General features: G+C 44.2%; 2 protein-coding genes across 2 annotated transcripts; both read left to right on the top strand.

Moving 5' to 3' along the window:
• The first annotated feature begins 7,255 nt into the window (after positions 1-7,255).
• LOC115676019 (probable galacturonosyltransferase-like 7) lies at positions 7,256-9,026 on the top strand. The gene has a single exon (XM_030598864.2). It carries the CDS (start codon positions 7,615-7,617, stop codon positions 8,674-8,676), a length of 1,062 nt encoding a protein of 353 aa, XP_030454724.1. The 5' UTR covers positions 7,256-7,614; the 3' UTR covers positions 8,677-9,026.
• A 5,011-nt stretch (positions 9,027-14,037) lies between these two features.
• Positions 14,038-19,017, top strand: LOC115676020 (protein DEHYDRATION-INDUCED 19 homolog 5). Its single transcript, XM_030598865.2, has 5 exons — positions 14,038-14,267; positions 14,436-14,578; positions 16,334-16,411; positions 16,577-16,809; positions 18,532-19,017. The coding sequence occupies exons 1-5, from the start codon at positions 14,192-14,194 to the stop codon at positions 18,638-18,640; spliced, it is 639 nt and encodes a 212-aa protein (XP_030454725.1). The 5' UTR covers positions 14,038-14,191; the 3' UTR covers positions 18,641-19,017.
• The last annotated feature ends 142 nt before the right edge of the window (positions 19,018-19,159 follow it).

A 19,159-nucleotide genomic window follows, 5' to 3' on the forward strand; every position in this document is an offset into this window, starting at 1 on the left:
AAAATGGATTGGTTCAATTCAGTTCCATTTGTGAACCCCATTTCCGCACTCTTTGAAGTGAATCGAACTCAACAAATTTCACTTCACTTTGGTTCTGCTATAGGCGATTCAAAAATGAATGGTGCTCAGCCCCCAAAGTCGATCTTACCTTGCGACTATCATAGAACACCTCGTCTAATCTTTTCTTCTCTTCTTTGTTTTTTTTAATGATGCTTCTACCTAGATTTCAGGTTTAAGTAGATGGAGATCCGGTAGGTTCCCCACTTCCGCACCGTCGCTTTCAGGTGGTAAGTGAGACGTGACGAATATGGCGATGAGATCAACTTGACGAAGTGGCTCCTTTATATTTTGGGAAAAAAAAAGAAGCGGTTCAAACTTTAGTATCATACTCTAATCATGTGCACATTATCTTAATACATGCCCCTAGAAAGAACCGGGGAAAGAGCTTTCACCGTTCGATTAATTACAATTTATCATAGAAAGCAGGAATTTTTCTACAATAGTGATTTTGTTTAAGCATGGCACGACATAATGGAAGGTGCTTTTTCCTTGAATTTAATTCCTTAGGATCGAAGGAAGGAGCGGAAGACCAGGTACTCACAGGAAAGCATGTTCAGATGTCATCATGGTCTCCATCGTTCCAGATACATAGATAGATCAAGGTCATACCTCTCTATCTCCAGTTGAATTCTTCAAGTGAATAGGACAATGTGGATTTTTTCTTTGACAAAATCTTCTATAACCTATGTTAAATCAAATTATGCTCGTGCTCATTTTCTATGGTTTAGAGGTATTATATGAAAGTAATAGTGTTTCAGGAAGTGATGTGGGGAGTGTAGCATTGGGGGAGTCGAGTTTGACCGAGGAAAGTCTTGGGGGGTTTTGTAGTTGTTGAGATCGACGGTCCAACTCCTGGAAGTTGGTCGCTCTTCCTTAGCTTAGAAGGATCATGATGTGCTCAATTATTAAACGGCCTCGAACCACTAGCACAAAGCATATGCTCTTTAGGACCATATTGAGGTCTTCTTTAATCAGTGGAGAAAGGATGCATGCTTTTGTGGCTAAACTCAACTCAACAGAAATCAATCGCGCAGTTCCGCCGGTCCTCGATTCGATTCTTATGGACTTAGTGACCATTTCGTTCTAGAAGAATAGATCTTCGTTGAAAGCCTTTGAAATGTTTATAATGGTATGGCACGTGTAAGAAGTATGGTAAAATGCATCAGGGTGCGATATTTTTTGGACGAAGGATTACCGGGAAAAGTATCTAAAATGTCATAAACATTTTGCATTGGTGCCAATTTAGTCTTAAACATTTTTTTTATGCCAATTCAGTCCTAAACCTTTTGCATTTGTGCCAATTGAGTCATAAACCTTTTTTGGGTGCCAATTCAGTCCTAAATCTTTTGCATTTGTGCCAATTCAGTCCTTCGACACGTGAATAGCTATTACCCGGAATGATTGAATTGGCGAGACATAGAGGGACAAGCTTGCCTCCGCCTCGAGCTTGTCAGATTGCGACTCGCGAGGCCTCGAGCTCACGAGGCGGCGGCAAGCTTGCTCGCCTCTAGTGAGGCTTGAGCCTCGCCGTTGTTAGGCGACCCTTGAGCGTTGCAGATTTGGCGAGCTCAAGCCTCGCCTTGTGGCTGGTCATTGGCCTTCGCCATCGCCGGCAACCGGCCGGAGAAGAAGGTCAAAAAGAGAAAAAAAAAAAAAAAAATTAAAAAAATATTAAAAATCGATTTTTAAAAAAAAAATATTAAAAGTAATGTATGGAGGATTAGATTTTCCATACTAAAAATGGCGGAAAATATTTTTTTGAGTCTTTTTCAGATTTCAGCCAAATACTAGAAAATTATGTTATTTTCTGGAAAATGGCGTCATTTTCTGGAAAATGGCTTCATTTTCTGGAAAATGGCTTTAAAAAACGTTACACTTTTTCGCATAACGAACGAAGCCTAAGTTCGAAAATAGTCAGAATAATGGAAGATGCCAAGAGAAGCTATAAGCACAATCATTATTCTTCAATATTCAATAATATGACGAAACCAACCACATCGAAGCACAGCTTCTTATTCTTTTCCACGACTTAACAGAGAACGGAACCAAACTATAGTAAACCAAATCGATAACATATGTGGACAAGTAATCCTCGGCCATTCGGAACTCTTTCACACAAGTCACCGAAGACTTCCCCGCAAGTTTCAGGCTCTAGATATAGATGGCATGGGCAGTGTCGTCGAGCACGAGAGCTAATGATTTGCTCTTTCTCCTTCTTCCCTTTCCCATAGTTTACGGCTCGAAGGTCGGTCGCGTCGTCACGGGACCAGGTAATCCGACACGCGGGGGAGCGCGTCTTGGAATCGCTCGGGCAAGCGAATCGGTCGAAGCGAGTTAAAGCGGGCCCCGGACACCACCCGACCGCTAACGCCCCGCCCCCAAAAAAAAAGAAGAAAAAACAATTGCGCTCGCTGTCGCTGCATCTATCTCCCAATTGGACTGACCTTTCACAATTTAATCTAAACTTCAAGATCCAATTTCGCCAGTTTCTATTCCGGTTCCAGGCTTGAAGAGGACGGAGTCAACACGTGGAAGCCCCGAAAGAGTCCCACCAGCCAACCCAAAGAAAAAACGAGAAATAAAAAGGGGAGAGAAGGACGGGAAACTTCATTCGACTTTCGTTTAACTCGGTCAATGAAATGATCTGGCCCCCAACGGCTAGCCCAACCCAGCCAACGTCCCTCTTGACCTTTCCACCGCTCCTGAACTCTAAACCCCTACAGTAATGCGAGTACTTGGATCTTTTTGGTCATTGATTTTCCATACGACTGGTTTGCTATTGTGCTGCTCAAGGATACTAAAAGTCCGCACCAATATTTTCGGGTCCGTCATCACGAGTTCCCATATAAAGATAGAGGCATTTGTGAGGAAAACCCAGATCTTACGCCTCCAGAAATGCGATGATACCCATAACGCCATTCGTGCAAAACGATATCTGTCGGAGTGTAATTATGACCGGAGAGAATACTATGTCGCGAGATTCGCGACCCTCACGTGAATGACTTGGTCTCTGATTAGATCATCCGTGATCCTTAATTGGGAACGACTCGTCTCCTATCAAATCATCGAAACGAGCAAATCTGATCCGATCTTAGGAAATGGGATGTTACGAAATATTGAGGATGTCCTTTCGCCAGCGTACTCTACCCTAAGGCCACGAGCGGAAGGAAGCTGACAAAGAACGTACCCTAAAATTCAAAATTTCCATTCCCCAAGCTTTCGTTCACCTCAAATTTTCCCCTCATTTTCCAAAGCAAGCCCTAATCTTCTTCTATGCCGATTTCCATGCTCTACCTACTGGAGACGATAGTCGCCACCACGAGGTTTTACCACAAACTCCGATGTATTTATGAGAAGACCAACACGCAGACCAAAAGTCTAGGAGGATAATTGTCTCATTTGTAAAGTCGGATTCGTCACTTTTAAAACGCAAATAGCAAAATTAGTGCATAGGGGTGAATTTGGGAAACACATCGATTCTTTTCTTATCTCCAATTTTTTTTTCAAATCTGGTCGGAAATGGGTAGTTGGAAGGTGCCAAATATGCTTTCTCCTATAAAGATCCAGCTCATCTTTTTCGAATGAATGGCTGCTCCGCCCCCCTCAATCCATAAAGAGAGTTCGATCACTTTAGTGTACCTTTTACAGAAGGTGATAGTCGTGTTAAATGTATTCTGCTGCTTCGATCGATTTGAGCATCCACTACTTGGCCTGGTGCTAAACCTTTGGGCGAAAATCACCGATGCCGTGGTGGTGTGCCACGTAAAGACGGCCAGCGACGATTGAATCACCACGTCAGCGATTTTCGGCCAAGATTGATCGGAAGGACCGCATTGGAAATTTTGCGCGAAAAGTTAGGACTGAATTGGCGAAATGAAAATGTTTAGGACCGAATTGGATCCGCGCAATAAGTTTAGAACAATTTTCTCGAAACGGCATATGCTTGAAGATACGTGTATAAAAACAAACCAAGAATATTCATTTCTCCACATTGATTGTCGGGTGTGCATTGATTAATGTATTGCCAATGAAAACGATCGGGAAACGGAGATGGGCATGAGTCACGAGCACAACAGGACATGAAATCTACGATTTTGGGATTTGACAATTATGAGCTTGAACGCTAACGTTTTGCGTAGAGACTCCAAGGTTTGGTTTGAATGGAGCATTCGATGTCGGCTTTCGTTTCGAATTGCGCTTTCATTAGTAAGGCTGCGAATGATAACCGATCGTGAAGTTTTGAAATTTTTTATTTTTTGATTTTTTTTTTGGCACTTCAAAAATTTAAACTTCGCTCAAAGTGGGTGGACACTGTATTCTAAGCCATTCTACAAGTTTTGAAATTTTTGATTTTTTGGAAAAAATGAACAAATTTCCTATTTTTCCAAATCGACTTTTTTTTATTTTCGAAAAATTTTATGGATTTTCTGAATATTTTTTAGATTTTTAGAATTTTCCAGATTTTCTAATTTTTTTATTCTATTTCTAAAAGAAATGAAGCGATTATCCGCCGCCCGCCGTCCACTCGCCGGTCACATGAGAAGAAGAAATTTTATGCCAGATATCAAACAAATTTACGTTTCTAAATGAATTTTTTAAGTTATCAAACATGTTTTTATTAAACTCCTCCGAAACGAGAAATAGAAAATCATTCCTCCGCAAATGATTTACAAAGAATGGTTATCATTCATTTGCCTAAGATTTCAAGAGGCTTTGGATGTAAATCGTGGGAGTGACATGAACGGCAAAAAAACCTTGAGATGCTGACAAATTTCCTAACGTCCCTATTTTTTATGTTGTGTTGCTCGGAAATTGAAAGGGTAAAAATATAAAAAATCATCGGTGGTCCGGTGCTTCGGAATTAAAAATAGAAAAAAAATAGAAAGAGTGATGCTATTGAGTTGTGCTAAGAGAGTGATGGACTAGAAGGGTCTCGAGAGATATCGGGCTCTAGCAAAACCCGTTGCCCCGTCTTCGCAACCGACCCGACCCCTCACCGGATATGACAGTCTCTCGTCTCGACCACGCATCAAAACTTAATGGAATGGTGTCAATTCGGGACCGTTAGATGATCTGAGGGGATCGATGTCGATGTGACTTCTTCAGGAGAAAGGATCGAGCTCTTACTGACCGCGCCCGTCCATGGGAAGACCAGACCGATAAACGGGCTTGGACGGGTCGGGTCTCGTATCGGGCCTGAAGTCCTTATCAATCCCCTCTAAATTTGGAAAAAAAATTAAATTCTTATATATCGAATTTCAACAAGATGGGCCAATTAAAGCATGCGTGCATTAAATATTTGGTTAATGACACGAATGGTTCATGAACTTTGGCTCAATATGTAATGTGATTCATGAACTTTCAATTTAGTCCCTGAACTATACGAAATTTTTTTATGTTGCAATTTCATTAATTGAAGTTTAGGGACAACACTCAACATTTTCATCTATTCTAAGTACTAAATTGAATATGTACCAAAAGCATATGGATTATATTGAACAATTTAAAAATTCATTGATCACATTGCATATTGAGTCGAGGATATTTGGAAATGGCACCCTTAGGCTGCGAATGATAACCATTCTGTTTCAGAAATCAATTTCTGGCCAGAAATTGAATTTTCTATGAACAAATTTCCTATTTTCCCAAATCGACTTTTTTTTATTTTCTAGAAATTTTTATGAATTTTTCTGGAATTTTTCAATTTTTAAGGATTTTTGAATTTTTTTGGCCGGCGGGAGGCGGCCGATGGTGGTGGGAGGTGGCCGATGGTGAGGTGGGCGAGGCCGGCGGTGGTGGCTGGGGAGGCAACTGGTGCAGAGACGTGAGCGCGGCGGCTGGCCAGTGAAGGGTAGCGGCCTGTGCTCGGTGGCGGCCGGCGATGGGCGGCGGGTGAGCGACCGACTAGTAGTGAGGGAAAGTGATGAGAAGAACAAAAAATTTTGTTTCTCATTTGTTCTTAGTAAATAGAGAAGTTAAAAATTTTAACTTCGATTTTCTTTTTCAAATCTATTTCTGAACAAAATTTGTTCCGTAAATAAATTAAAATCGCGTTACTAAACTTTGCCCAAACCTATTTGTCTCCAACGATTGCTCCAAACCTATTAATGGATAGGGTAACAGATTTCTTGTTCCGGTCATTTATCATTTTTTCTTAAATTTTCGTTTTGTACTGAAGTATCTCGAACGACTCCATGCTAATATTTTATTGTTGGCCAAGACTCCCCTATGCTGATTACCAAGCTACGCTTTGATCCTGTCGGCTAAAACTGTATTCCACTTGCTTAACTTCTTTCCCCCCCACCCCACTTTTTCCCAAAATAAAAAAAAATAAAAAATTTGCAATTAGAACCTTTTTTAATAACTCTTTTAATGCTGACTTACCTCGATGCCTTTAGCCAAAAAAGCAAGATCTTAGTGTACACTCGCTCCACTCTTGGCACGTCGAATTGCCGGATCCATCCAACTCAATCCGAGTAGAAAATGTCAAACCCTTCGTTACGAGTAGAGTTAAAGTAAATATCTCGATTTCATAAACAAATTAATAAATATTTGATGAAAATAAATTAATAAATAAAAACGGAGGGCCAAGCGCGAGCAATAATGTAAGAAGGAAAAAGAAAAAAAAAACTAAAATCCTCCTCCTCCTCCTTGTTCCGCCATTTATTTCGATTAGTTTCGGAGTTTTGTTCAAGATATGCGATCCACTTCGACAGGATTTCAGAAATTTTTCAAATTCGAGATTTTTGGTTGATGGCAGCAACCGAAATTCCCTCCTAATTTTTTTTTTCTTTTTCCTGAGGATTTGAAATCCATGACGCGATTGGAATTCCCTCCCAAAAATTTCCCCGAGTCCTCTATTTAATTTTTTTTTTTTCCCCCCGCATCGGGGAGGTAAGTTGCGAGAAATTCCGTTTCTAATGTACAATTGATAAATCCATTTTTTATTCTCATTTTATTTTTTAGACCTCGTTTCACTTGACGGCGACGATCTCGCCTAGCGTGACAAATCCGCGCATTGACAAAAAAAATAATAATAATTAAATTTAATTCTCGTACTATTTTTATTTTTATTTTTAATTTTAATTTTTTTTTTTGCAACCCGAAGTACATTTTTGATTAATTAATGGGATTTGATCGGTTGCTCTCTCTCTCTCTCTCTAAACTGCTGTTGTGTGATGATGTCTCTGCTTCGATTCCTCGGAGTCTCTGCTTCCGAAATTGTACGCGCAAGCGCAGCATAAAGAGAGAGAGAGAGAGAGGGAGGGAGGGAGGGAGCATCATCCGCACGGGGGGCGCATTTTAGCACCCGCTCTCCTCCGCTGCGCCCCTGGTTCGATTTCCGCGGATTCCTTCCCCTCAAATCGCATTGCCGCCCCTCCCCCACCGGCGGATCCTGACCGGCGAGCCGGAGGAATCGGCTCTCCCCTGCGGCGGCCTCCGGCGGAGGAAACCCCTAGCGCTCGCCGTCGGTTGCTGCTGCTGCGGCTGCTGCGGCGGCGGCGGCTCGGTTCGGTCCGGTCCCGTCCGGTCCTTCTCCCCGGCCGAGTGAAGATGCGATGGATCCCGCGGTTCACCGCCCTCTTCTCGTTCGCGATCGCGATCGTCCTCCTCTCCCCTTCCTTCCAGTCCTCCCCTCCCGCTGAGGCCATCCGCTCCTCCTCCTCCCACCCCGGCGACCGCTTCCCGTTCCGGCGGGCCCCCGCCTTCCGCAATGCCGGCGGGTGCCGCCCCCGCCCCGCCAGCGCCGGCGAGATCGGCATCTGCGACCCGAGCCTCGTCCACGTGGCGATCACGCTCGACGGCGAGTACCTCCGCGGCTCGGTGGCGGCCGTGCACTCCATCCTGGAGAACGCGCGGTGCCCGGAGGACATCTTCTTCCACTTCCTCGTCTCCGACACGGGCCTCGAGGCCCTGGTGCGCTTCGCCTTCCCTCAGCTGAAGTTCAAGGTGTATTACTTCGATCCGGAGGTGGTGCGCGACCTGATCTCGACCTCCGTGAGGCAAGCGCTCGAGCAACCGCTCAATTACGCCCGGAATTACTTGGCGGACCTGCTCGAGCCGTGCCTCAGCCGAGTCATCTACCTCGACTCTGACCTCGTCGTGGTGGACGACATTCACAAGCTGTGGTCGACGAGCCTGGGTTCGAGGACGATCGGCGCCCCGGAGTACTGCCACGCCAACTTCACCAAGTACTTCACCGCCAGGTTCTGGTCGGACGACCGATTCTCCGGCACGTTCGCCGGGAGGAGGCCGTGCTACTTCAACACGGGAGTAATGGTGATAGATCTGGCTCGGTGGCGTCGGTTCGAGTACACGAAGCGGATCGAGCGGTGGATGGAGGTCCAGAAGAGCGGCCGGATTTACGAGCTCGGGTCGCTGCCGCCGTTCCTGCTCGTGTTCGCCGGTCACGTGGCGCCGATCGAGCACCGGTGGAACCAGCACGGGCTCGGCGGCGACAACGTGAGGGGGAGCTGCCGCGACCTCCATCCCGGCCCGGTGAGCCTCCTGCACTGGTCCGGCAGCGGCAAGCCGTGGCTCAGGCTGGATTCCAGGCGGCCGTGCCCGCTGGACGCGCTCTGGGCGCGCTTTGATTTGTACGGTCACTCCCGTTGAAGGGCCAGAGTGCGATTCTACAGAGGGCACGAAAATTCAAACTAGTCGCCGGTAAATTTTCCCCTGTTAAGGAATGATTGTTCTTACGTCACTGCTCCGGTTCTTTGATTTCTCATTCTGCGATTTGTAATTTGTTCCCTTCTCTTCATAATTTTATGTTCTGTTCTTCTACGTCCTTTTTCTGTTTTTTTTTTTTCACTGGGCTAGAGTAGGATTTAGCTTTGTATTCGTTTCCCCCTTAATTTTTTCTTCCATTTCTCTCTTGTTTCTAGCTGCTGGACCATTCCATCTGTATTCTACTCTGTAATGCCATTGGAAATAAAACAGATAAACGGACATTGAACATTGAACCATTCGGCTCTTCAATCTTGCACTTGCTTGCCTGCCTTTCGTTGACGATCAACATGGTCATATGTGGGGTGTCCCCAAGCCCCCGTTGCTTTGGTTTGAGTGGGGGGGGGGGGATTGATTCCGACTGCCTTAGCTGAGTGAATTGATGTGAACTGAATTGAATTCGAAGCTACCCCCTTCTACGGAAGTGAAGAGGAGACCACCTCACTTGAGATGTCCAATTTTGCATCTCTCTAGGTACATTAAATTATCGTTGCAGGTGGAGTGTGATTAGTGTCATTAGATGTCAGTTTTGATGGATCGATTCTTGGGAATTTCCTCATCTTTATTGGGGATTTTGTGTCCCCTCCCTCACCTCCTTTTGGGCTCTTCTTTTTTTCCATTTTTCACTTTCGCACACTGACTTAGTGGAGAAGGGATTATTTTAGTTGAACCGTATCATCATCTCTCTTTGTACTTAAATCCGAGTCTTCCTTTTTATCACCTTTACCGATCCTTTTTGGCCTAGACTGTTCCCAGAATGGGAGATACAAAGATGGCTCTCGAGTCTTGAATAGAAATGAAACCCAGAGAGAGAGAGAGAGAGAGAGAGAGAGCTTGTGACCTACGTTCCACAACCCATGTTCCACACTATGCCTTCACTTTTTTTGCCCACATCATGTGCAAGTCCATTTTTTCTTTCTTTTTGCAAGTAGACTTGACCCGCAATTTTGGTAATTTTCGACGATGATGGTGATGCATATGAAAGCGTGTGCGGAAAGTGAAACCTGGCAATCAGTGAACTCTCTCACTAACTGATGAGTGGCAATATACAATTTCATGGAAAACGTGTAGACGACGGAGGAGAAGAAAGGCAGCAGAAGAAGAAGGCAGAACAAATCAAATTAAATGATGGGTACGGTGGTGGGGTGATGAGGTGGGGGGACCCAGATCTCACTGTACTTTGTTCTGCCCCCGGGAGCGCATCCAAAGTTAGTAAGTTGCACTAGTGGTGATCCAAATGATGTTCTTGATGATGGTCAGCGAGCGTCGGGAAGGTGTGGGAGGGGACCGGTTCTTCTTGGCCCCGCGGCAATCACTCCAACACGTGGCCAGTTGCTACGGGCATGATGCGAAGCCTGTTGCGAAGAGGGGATGCGATCGACGACTTTTGGACGACGAGGTCGGTCACCTCTCCATATCTCTCTCCCTGCCTCTTCCGTGTTTGGTTCGCGTTCCCATTTCTTTATTTAGTAACGGGGGTTCCTGGGGCTTCCTAACGCTTTGCTTGGTTTGGCTCCTTCTGCGTGTCCTCTGTCTCTCTCTCTCTCTCTCTCTCTCTCTGTGTATGTTCAGCTGCTTGCTAAGTGTCCTCTGGTTGAGCGAAAACATGATTGGGATGATGATTAGGACCTAGCAACCGACACTGACGCTTATCGCCTACCCTTTTTCCTCGTTTGTTAAACCAAATATAAGAGACAGCCCCGCTGCCGCCATTATTCTAATCGTGCGCTCGTTGCTAATGTTTAATCATGGTAATCATCACAGTACCACGGGAACAAAGAATGGACCAAGAATTCCGGCCATCCCCTTGGCTTGCCCTCACAATTCTGGCTACGGATTTAATCTTTTTTCCCCGGGTTGAGTGAGAGAGGAACCCCGTTTTAAATAGATGGGGCGAAAATCCCTTTTGGGGTCTTTTACATTCGATGGGACGAGAGATTGAACGTATGCAAGGCTTATGATTCATGTCTTCATGTCGGAACCGTACTGTTCCCCATTCTGGTAGGCATCAAACACGGCTCCGTGCTTTCGAATTGCAAGCACGATGAGTTTATTAAATCGATTATAGGGCACAACCCGTATAACACGTTCAAGATATAAATTCTTACATAAACTTGTAGAAATGTGTAGTAATGCGTCTCGATACATCTAAATATGTGGTGCCAGCGCGGAAAATATAGTAACCTGTGAAGTTGAGTGGGTCTAAGCATGTCATAAATGGGCTAAAAAGAGAAATTCCATGACCGATACATTTCCCAATTCCACGTATAAATAAATGGGTCTATACATGACAAGAACCCACTGTCGAGTTCTAGATGCTTGTGTGAACGTGAACATGTGCAGCACATCTAATTCACATCCACCTTGTTTGATCACTAATGAAATTAAATGGTGAAATCAGTAGATTTTAATGTCAAAACATGGAACTTACCTACCCTCCATGAAGCGACTCCGGCGTGATACACAAAGTTCGATAGCAGGCCCAACACACCTGGTCTAACCAAGGCAGAGGGAGAGTAGGTACTTCATTTCACGTGTATGTGAGTCGACCTCGTTGTTCTTGGCCTGGTCGTTCACAAATTCTTCACCCTTTTCTATACTGCAGCGTGTTGCAGCTTTCTTGAGTGCTTTGAGAGGCGTGGAGGGTCCACTAACAGTGAATGCTACAGGACCAGTCCCCGTCGGAAGAGCTTGCATTGGGCATTCCCTACTCTGTAGCATCACCCTCTCTGAATTCTATCATGGTGAATGACGCTAGAGGAAGAGAATTACAAAACATATCAAATAATAACATTATTGATATGATTGCTTGGTCATTCCAAGAAAGATTTCGAAAATTACAAAGAATATTTTCATTTTCTCCAACATCAGAATACAAGACGGAAAAACAGAGTACAAGGAGCCAACATGTAAGTATCTAAGCATTTTACCCTTGTAAAATCCCCCGACTTAGATTCGGCCAACGCATGAACTTTCCTAGTTCCCTGTATGCAACAAACAGTCCAAGATTGTGGTCTCCGATGACATCGTATTATCGTGCTGTGTCGGTGTGCCTTCAACTTGCTCCTTTCGATAGATTCTGTACCTGTTTTCAATTTTTTTACCCCTTTTCTTTGCCAAGAATCTCACTGTTTACTGTCTGCTCGTGTTTCTATGTATACATTATAACGAAAAGTTGTCTTCAAGCACACTTGCTAAGCGCGGCAAGCGCTGTCTCTACTTTCAGCAACCCAATCACGACACAAAAACCCACATGAATCCTCAACAGTTCGAGTCATGTTTAGGCATGTGAACGAAGGAACAAAAGGCTGTCCAAAAAAAACGAAGGAACAAAAGAAGAGGAAAAAGAACAACCAGCGCACGTGTTGTGGTAAAGAATAGTGCATTCAGCAACCTTTACAGCAAGAAAACAGCCAGATATCAGAAGATCTTTCGGGTTGGAACTCGAGGGGGACCATCAGATATTTTTAGGTCCACCCGCTATATATTGTTCTTGTCCTTTGCGTACTCTACAAAAAAAAAAAAAAAAACAGAAAAAATTGCTTGCCCACGTATCCCCCACAAGAACGAAGGGAGAACACATTTCGTGACCTTTTCATGTGGGACATCCTTGTATATGTAGCTAAGAACATTATGTGATTACCCACATGGAGGAAGGAGAGAAGGAAAAACGGAAAAAGAGCAAAAAGTCCAAGAGGAAGTGGCATGAACATGTGGTACATGGGATTGGATAGCTTCTTTGGGACCTTGTTGGAGTCCTTCGTAGTCATGCAGACGATAGAGAGTTCTCTTTCTGAAGAACAAAAAAACTCGGTCTTCACCGGGGAAACTTGATCTCGCTTTTGTTATTGCAGTGTTCAAAGGTTGTAGGCTAGTTTCGTGCACGGCGTCTCGCATTTAGACCCTCAAATGAGCAACCAACGTCATCCTTTGATTATGGAAAAGCCAGAGGACGCTCATTTACATGATTACACGCCTGAAGGACATGATGGTCAGGCCGGGTGCCGGTAGTTCACGAGGATAGGGTATGTTCATGTTTGCTTCTCTTTAGAACAAATGAAACAGAACAGTATGGTAACAATGCAGAGAGGAAGTTTGAAGTTCCTCAATGAATTGTGACCGAAATACGAATGGAATAGTCAAGATAACTATAGCATTAGCCGCTAGATTCAGTGCCCTTCGGCAACTCCTAAGAGAATGGTTGAACATTTGTTTTACCTATTCAATTCTTCTCTTTGCCAGAGCAAATCGGCCTCGAATTCTCTCATGTATTGTGCCAAATTTGACAACTCCTTAGACGAACCGTGCTCTTTGTATGAGGCTTAGGTAGACTTTCAATCGATCCGATGAAGACTTCCCAAGTCTCGGGCAACATTCTTAATAATAATTGTGAACCGAAACAATTGCCTACGCCCTTTTCACTGGCGGCCCTGTGGCGTGCACACGAAGCCGATAACATCTAGAGAAGCTCGCGAAACGCGCCAAATGTCAGCAGCAACGGAAGCCTCGGCTCGTTCCAAGCCTGCCCAGACCTGCTCATCGATCACCCTTAGTAATCTAATCGGCACACAATTACACAAAACACAGGGCACGAGTTTCGCCCTTGTCCCGAGTTTGACGTCCAAGGGGGGAGGAATCCAAAGGGCCCATCACGAGTTGGGCCGGGACCAATCGGGCTCGGAACCCCAATCTCCTCTCGGCCCAGAAATGTCCCCGTGGGCCCACCGGCAACCAATCGGGCCCATCGAACCCCGGGGCCCCCACCTCCGCCGTCAAACCCCCTCCCGGCGGGTCAAAGACGTGTAAAGCTTAACCACCCTCCTGGAAAGCGGAAGCCCCGACCCCAAAAGACGCAAATGCCCCGGGTCCGATCCCGAAATTCCCGGGGGCTCCTCTCGCCGTCGCAACTTGTCCACCGAAAGCTCTTTCCTTTTCCCCGAGAGCCCGAAAAGAAAGTAAATTTCCGAAATATCAGAAAATCACGGAGGAAAAACGCACGGGCCTCCACGTGTCGATGTTACCTATTTTTGAGAGATTTAAAATATATTTCCTTAACTGCGGAAGTCGCAGTCATCAGTCAGCACTCAGCACCACCCGGCACCCGGGTCTTTGTTTATGACGCGATAATAAAATTAATAATAATTACAGCAGATTCCTTTTTTTTTTCATTTTTCGTGCTTTCTCTTTTTTTATTTTATTTTTTATTTATTTTAATCTCGAGGGGAGGAAGGAGCGAGAGGGAGGAGGGGGTCCTTGTTCGTTAAGAAGCGATGACACAGTGCTTCTGAGGGGGAGCTCGCGGCTTCTTCAGTGGCGCACACGATCGCTGCACCACCTCCCTCGCCATCTTCTTCTCCTTCTCCTCCTCCTTCTTCTTCTTCGTTCGTTCGTTCGTTCGTCGATGGACTTGGACATGTGGCGCTTCGACCTGTCGGCGTCCTCCAGGAGCCACCGATCTGCTCGCAAGTCTCGATACGGTAAAGAAGAACCGACCTCTCTCTCTCTCTCTCTCTCTCTCTCTCTCTCTCTCTCTCTCTCTCTCCCTCTTCGATCTTCGTTTTGGTTCGGTTCTCGTTGGTCGGCGGCGGCGGGAATTCTCTGAGGTGTTTTTTGTTCTTGTTCTTGATCTGGTTGGGTGGAATCAGATGCGGCGATCGTCGTCGACGAGTTCGACGGGGAGGGGGATTTGGAGGTGTACTACCCGTGCCCTTATTGCTCCGACGATTACGATTTGCTCGAGCTGTGCCTGCACATAGAGGAGGAGCATCCCGTGGAAGCCGATTTCGAGGTACGAGCTCGGTTTGAAGTTTTTTTTTTTTTTGGGGGGGGGGGGGGGGCTCTTTTCCGGTTCATCTCCGTCTCGGTGTTAGCTACCTCTTTCTTCGGCGGAGTCGATTTCTGATTGTGTGCGCATGCGCGTGTCGTCGTGCGTGGGAGGCGCGGTCAAGGCGAGATTTTTGGTCTAGGTCGTTGGTTAGGGTCTTTCTCGGGGTTCTTTGACGTTGCCTTGAAATTGTTGCGATCTGCTTTAAAGGTCTCGTTTTTAGTTTTCTTGGGGGGGGGGGGGGGGGGAAGAGAGAAGAGAATTGTGTCTCGTAAAGCTAGAATTTCATTTCGCTTCGAGGACGACTAGCAGAGAGCTGCTGCTGCTACAGAGCTCGTATCGAGTTCCGACTTACGGATGTCAAAGAAGGCGAAGAAGAACTGATCCTGGAGGACAGATGCGCACGATTCATTCTAGTGGTGACGTCAAACCTAAATCTTGGCTATGATATTAGGGGCAGAAACTTCGTGATTTTGCTTGTGAAATTTCTTGTTTCGAGTAAGCCATGATCGGTACAAACTAAAGAGTTGTATGCCGAGCCGATTTGGCAACCAACACAGTAAATGCAGATCCTTTCGAGTTCTGTGATGCCCATTGAAGGTCCTTACTCCAATCACCAATAGGTCTCTCTAGGCTGTATGAACAGATTGAATACAATCCTCCATACACCCCTTGAGATAGAACAAGCAAATAAAAAACAATTCATCTGTCTCGATCAATGTGATCCTTCAGGTTTGACGTGGTTACTTCTGTGTAGTAGAGAGGCATGACACTATTTGATGAGTCTCGGGCTGGTATTTTAACTTAGCTTGTTGTCCTTTGTTTGTTGTTTCTGATTCTTTCGATGTCTTCGTTCTTATTAGATTCACCTTACATGCCGCTTTCGCTCATGTTTTCTTTTGAGCATGTTTTTCCAATAGTCCCCGAGGGTTAGTTGCAAGCTCTTCTGGTGTATTCTTTTTCATTGATGATCATTTTTGAATTACCTCGTCACTCTTGTCAAGGTTTCTTATACAATATGCTGCTATGCATGTTGCTTCATTTGATTTGTTGAGTAATGTGGTAGATCAACTTTAGAAATCTTAGTGGAAGCTCTTACAATATTAGTCAGACAACAGATATGTAGTCGTAGAACAATACCTGCTTGGTTTCCCCCATTGATGCAACTGTATCATGACATATGATGACTATTGCTCTTGAGACATTATCAGAGACATTATAATGGTAGCAATGTATAGCATATAATAACTATTGCTCTTGAGACATGATCAGAGACATTATAATGGTAGCAATGTATAGATTAGCATGTGGGTTGTCATTGTGTTGTATCATCTGCAATGGTAGAGGAGGACCGTAGAAGTTCTTCAATGACTTTTTTTCCCCCCTGTACCTATATGACTTTGTATGTTGCCTTTTTTTGTTTTTTTTTTTTGGATTTTAACATGTGTTGTTATAAGATGGCAGTAGGATTCATTTTTGTGTGTTAGTTGACCTAGCTGTTGATATACATACGGCTTCTTTCTTCTACTTTCTATCGAGAATCGGGGGTTTTTTTAGGCTAGTTTTGAGAAGGATATCGTGTTCTTTCTCACTAACCATTGGACTGATACTGTAGTTTATTGTCAGCAACATATTCAAATTTTCCTCCAATTTGGGAGAAGATGCTTGTTATGCTCCATGTTTCGTGTAGCTCAGAGTTTGCAGCTTCTGTTTATGCAGGTATGCCCAGTTTGTGCTGCAAAGGTGGAGGGTGATATTGTTGAACACATAACAACAAAGCATAGCGACATTCTGAAGATATCCTTTTTCTTGTACATTTGTTCACATGCATTTCTTCATACGCAATCTACGTTTCTTTAATTTCTTACGTTGTTTTTGTTTTATTTTCCTTCCTACTACAGTATTTCTTCCTCTTTTGGTTTGTTATGACCATGAGCCGTGAATTCCTTGACTTGAGATTACTGGCAACAGAAATTAAATCTCCGGAAAAACGAGTCCTATTCATCTTTTTCGTCATCTAGAACAGAGTTTGGATCTGTTCAATCTGCAGTGCCTTCCTCCAATGGGCCACCAGATCCATTTTTATCATTTATTTGGAATGCGCCTGCTGCATACGAGTCTGAAAAGGGACAGTCCACTTCGCCATCTGCTTCAGATATTGCAGAGAGAACCCCTGATGAAGCTTTGTCAGAAAGGTATTATACACTCCACTGTTTAGAAAATTTGTGTATGCTCCATCTGCAATGTTGCTTGAAATCAGTGGTCATCCTACTTTGTTTTTTGTCCAAAAGATTTGCGCAGCCTCGGCTGCTTTCATTTCTTTTTCTGTTTTGGAGATGTAATGAAGTGAAATTTTCATCAAAAAGATGGTTAACTCATCTGACTTTGACAAATGCACTGTATAAACATCGGGGCAACAAACCAGGAATCACTTGCGTGTTGTCTACCTGTAGAACCATATACACTGACTTTCTTGATTTGCTTAAGCTGAAAGTACAGAGCAACCTTAAAGCTGGTTTGATGGAGACTCATCTTAGACGTATACCTTGAAATATTGTAGATCTAAGGTTCAGGCTAAACGATGGCCTTTTACTTTTGGTGTAGAGGACCTACAACATAGAGGACTAATTTGAGAGTTGAGAACCGTAATCCACCATGGGCAATTCCATAATTCTCTCCCTCTCAATAGCAAAGTAAGGTTGATAGTCTGCAAGTGTAGCACTGATTTAGCAGAACCTTTTCTCCCCACCTGAAATCATCCCTATCCTATTCTCATAAAGCTCACCAAGCTAGAGTTACTGATCAGGGAAATTTTTACATCCAAATTTGCTTCCAAGGGAATAAGCAAATGCTCCTTCCTTGGTTCCCTGTCCGAAGAATCAAAGTAGTACCCAAAAGTGAGTGTGTTGTCTTGTTAGATGATCATTAAGATCAATGTCTCTGCTGCAGTAGATTAAAGGTGCTAGAGGAACTTTGAAAAGGTCTGCAGCACTCTCTTGAAAAGATTGTCAGAGCTGTGAAAGTTCGGTCTCCAGGGTCCAGGCTTAAATGTAACAATTGATACCTGCGTCAAAGTGGTGCACGCATGCCCACCCATGCATGCTCACAGTGGCCAATATATTGCCTCAAATATGGCACAACACTCTTCCATGAACATTGACACCACTCCAATGTCATTTTATTACCTGAGTGTCTGAGGAATTATTGATCAACGCCTTCTGTGAATATGAGTAGGTTTGGAAATTCTGATGTATAAAGAAGCATTGAAAAGTTCATTAGCACATGAAAATGATCATTACCATGGATGCTTTGACACTCTCGCAGAGAAAACACTTGCTGAAAGCGGTTGATGATGGAAACTTTGGTTTTTCACTAACAGAAATATAGAGAAGGGGAGGGAGGGAGAGAGGTAGGGGCAATGAGCATGGCTGTAGAGTGATAGATGTTGGATAGGAATCCAGAAGACATGAGGTCAAGTATGAAATTTCCTGCCCTGGTTTTTGAGGGAATAGACACTTGCTCGTATCATATTCATGCCTGGAAGAGAATGATAGCTGGGGAAGCATGGTGTAGGTGCTCTTACCATAGCGATGGTTAGATATGATCAATGCTAACATTCACACACACTGTACACATAAGCACCAGCATGAAGCAGTCAGGAACTTCATTTGTTGGAAGTCTATTGTCAACGAAGAGATACAGGTTGTACGTATAAAAGTGAATATATTGTCATGAATGTGTGTGCATCCATTTTCAGCTGGTTTTAATGGACTTTCAACACATATTCCAAAGGCGATTTACGAGATGGCCTGCATATTGGAATGAACAGCATGTTGGCTCCATATTCTTCCTATGCTGTCTGGGTAGTTCAGTTAGCTCTATACTGAAAACGTCTTCTATCTGTGTTCTGTTTGCAGGGATATGCATCAATCCCCTATGCTGGAGAAAGACAAAATCGAGAAAGCAGGGAGATGCGAATTTTTACAGGGTTTGGTAATGTCCAGCATACTTGATTTCGACTCATGAGGGGGTGCTGGGAGCGCTGATCAGAAGCTAACGAAGTCTTGTTTCTATCGGACGAGCTTTTGCCCCTCAAAATGGAAGAGGTTAGCTTAGAAGTTCACTCCTGACGAATTGGAGGAGATTAGTAGTTTATGAAAAGAAGCTCCTGTGTAACTGTGTTCTTCATGATGCTAGGCCTTTGTAGATAATGGAGACACCTGGTTTCTAATTTAGCAACTCTTTTGCAGTCTTCCAGAACAATATACCCAACCATTGCTTTATCAGTTTTTGTTTCTCCTTATTTCACTTTCCAAGTAATACTGGATTATGTATGTACCCTATGGCCGAGGGAACTTATTCAGGTCTCTAGTGTAATACGTATATATAGGCCACTTCTAAAACCATGGTTCGATTTGCCAAAAAACACTTAAGATAGTGAAGATTTTGTTTGTTTTTTGGCCCCTATGAAACCTGTTTCACAGGGCTAGCTTCTTGACCATGTTCTGCATTTCAAAGACAGACAGTTCACCATCAACCGTTATT

Source organism: Syzygium oleosum, unplaced genomic scaffold (assembly GCF_021117445.2).
Source record: "Syzygium oleosum isolate NSW1041296 unplaced genomic scaffold, Sole_v2.1 Sole_v2.01, whole genome shotgun sequence".
NCBI classification, from domain to species: domain Eukaryota; kingdom Viridiplantae; phylum Streptophyta; class Magnoliopsida; order Myrtales; family Myrtaceae; genus Syzygium; species Syzygium oleosum.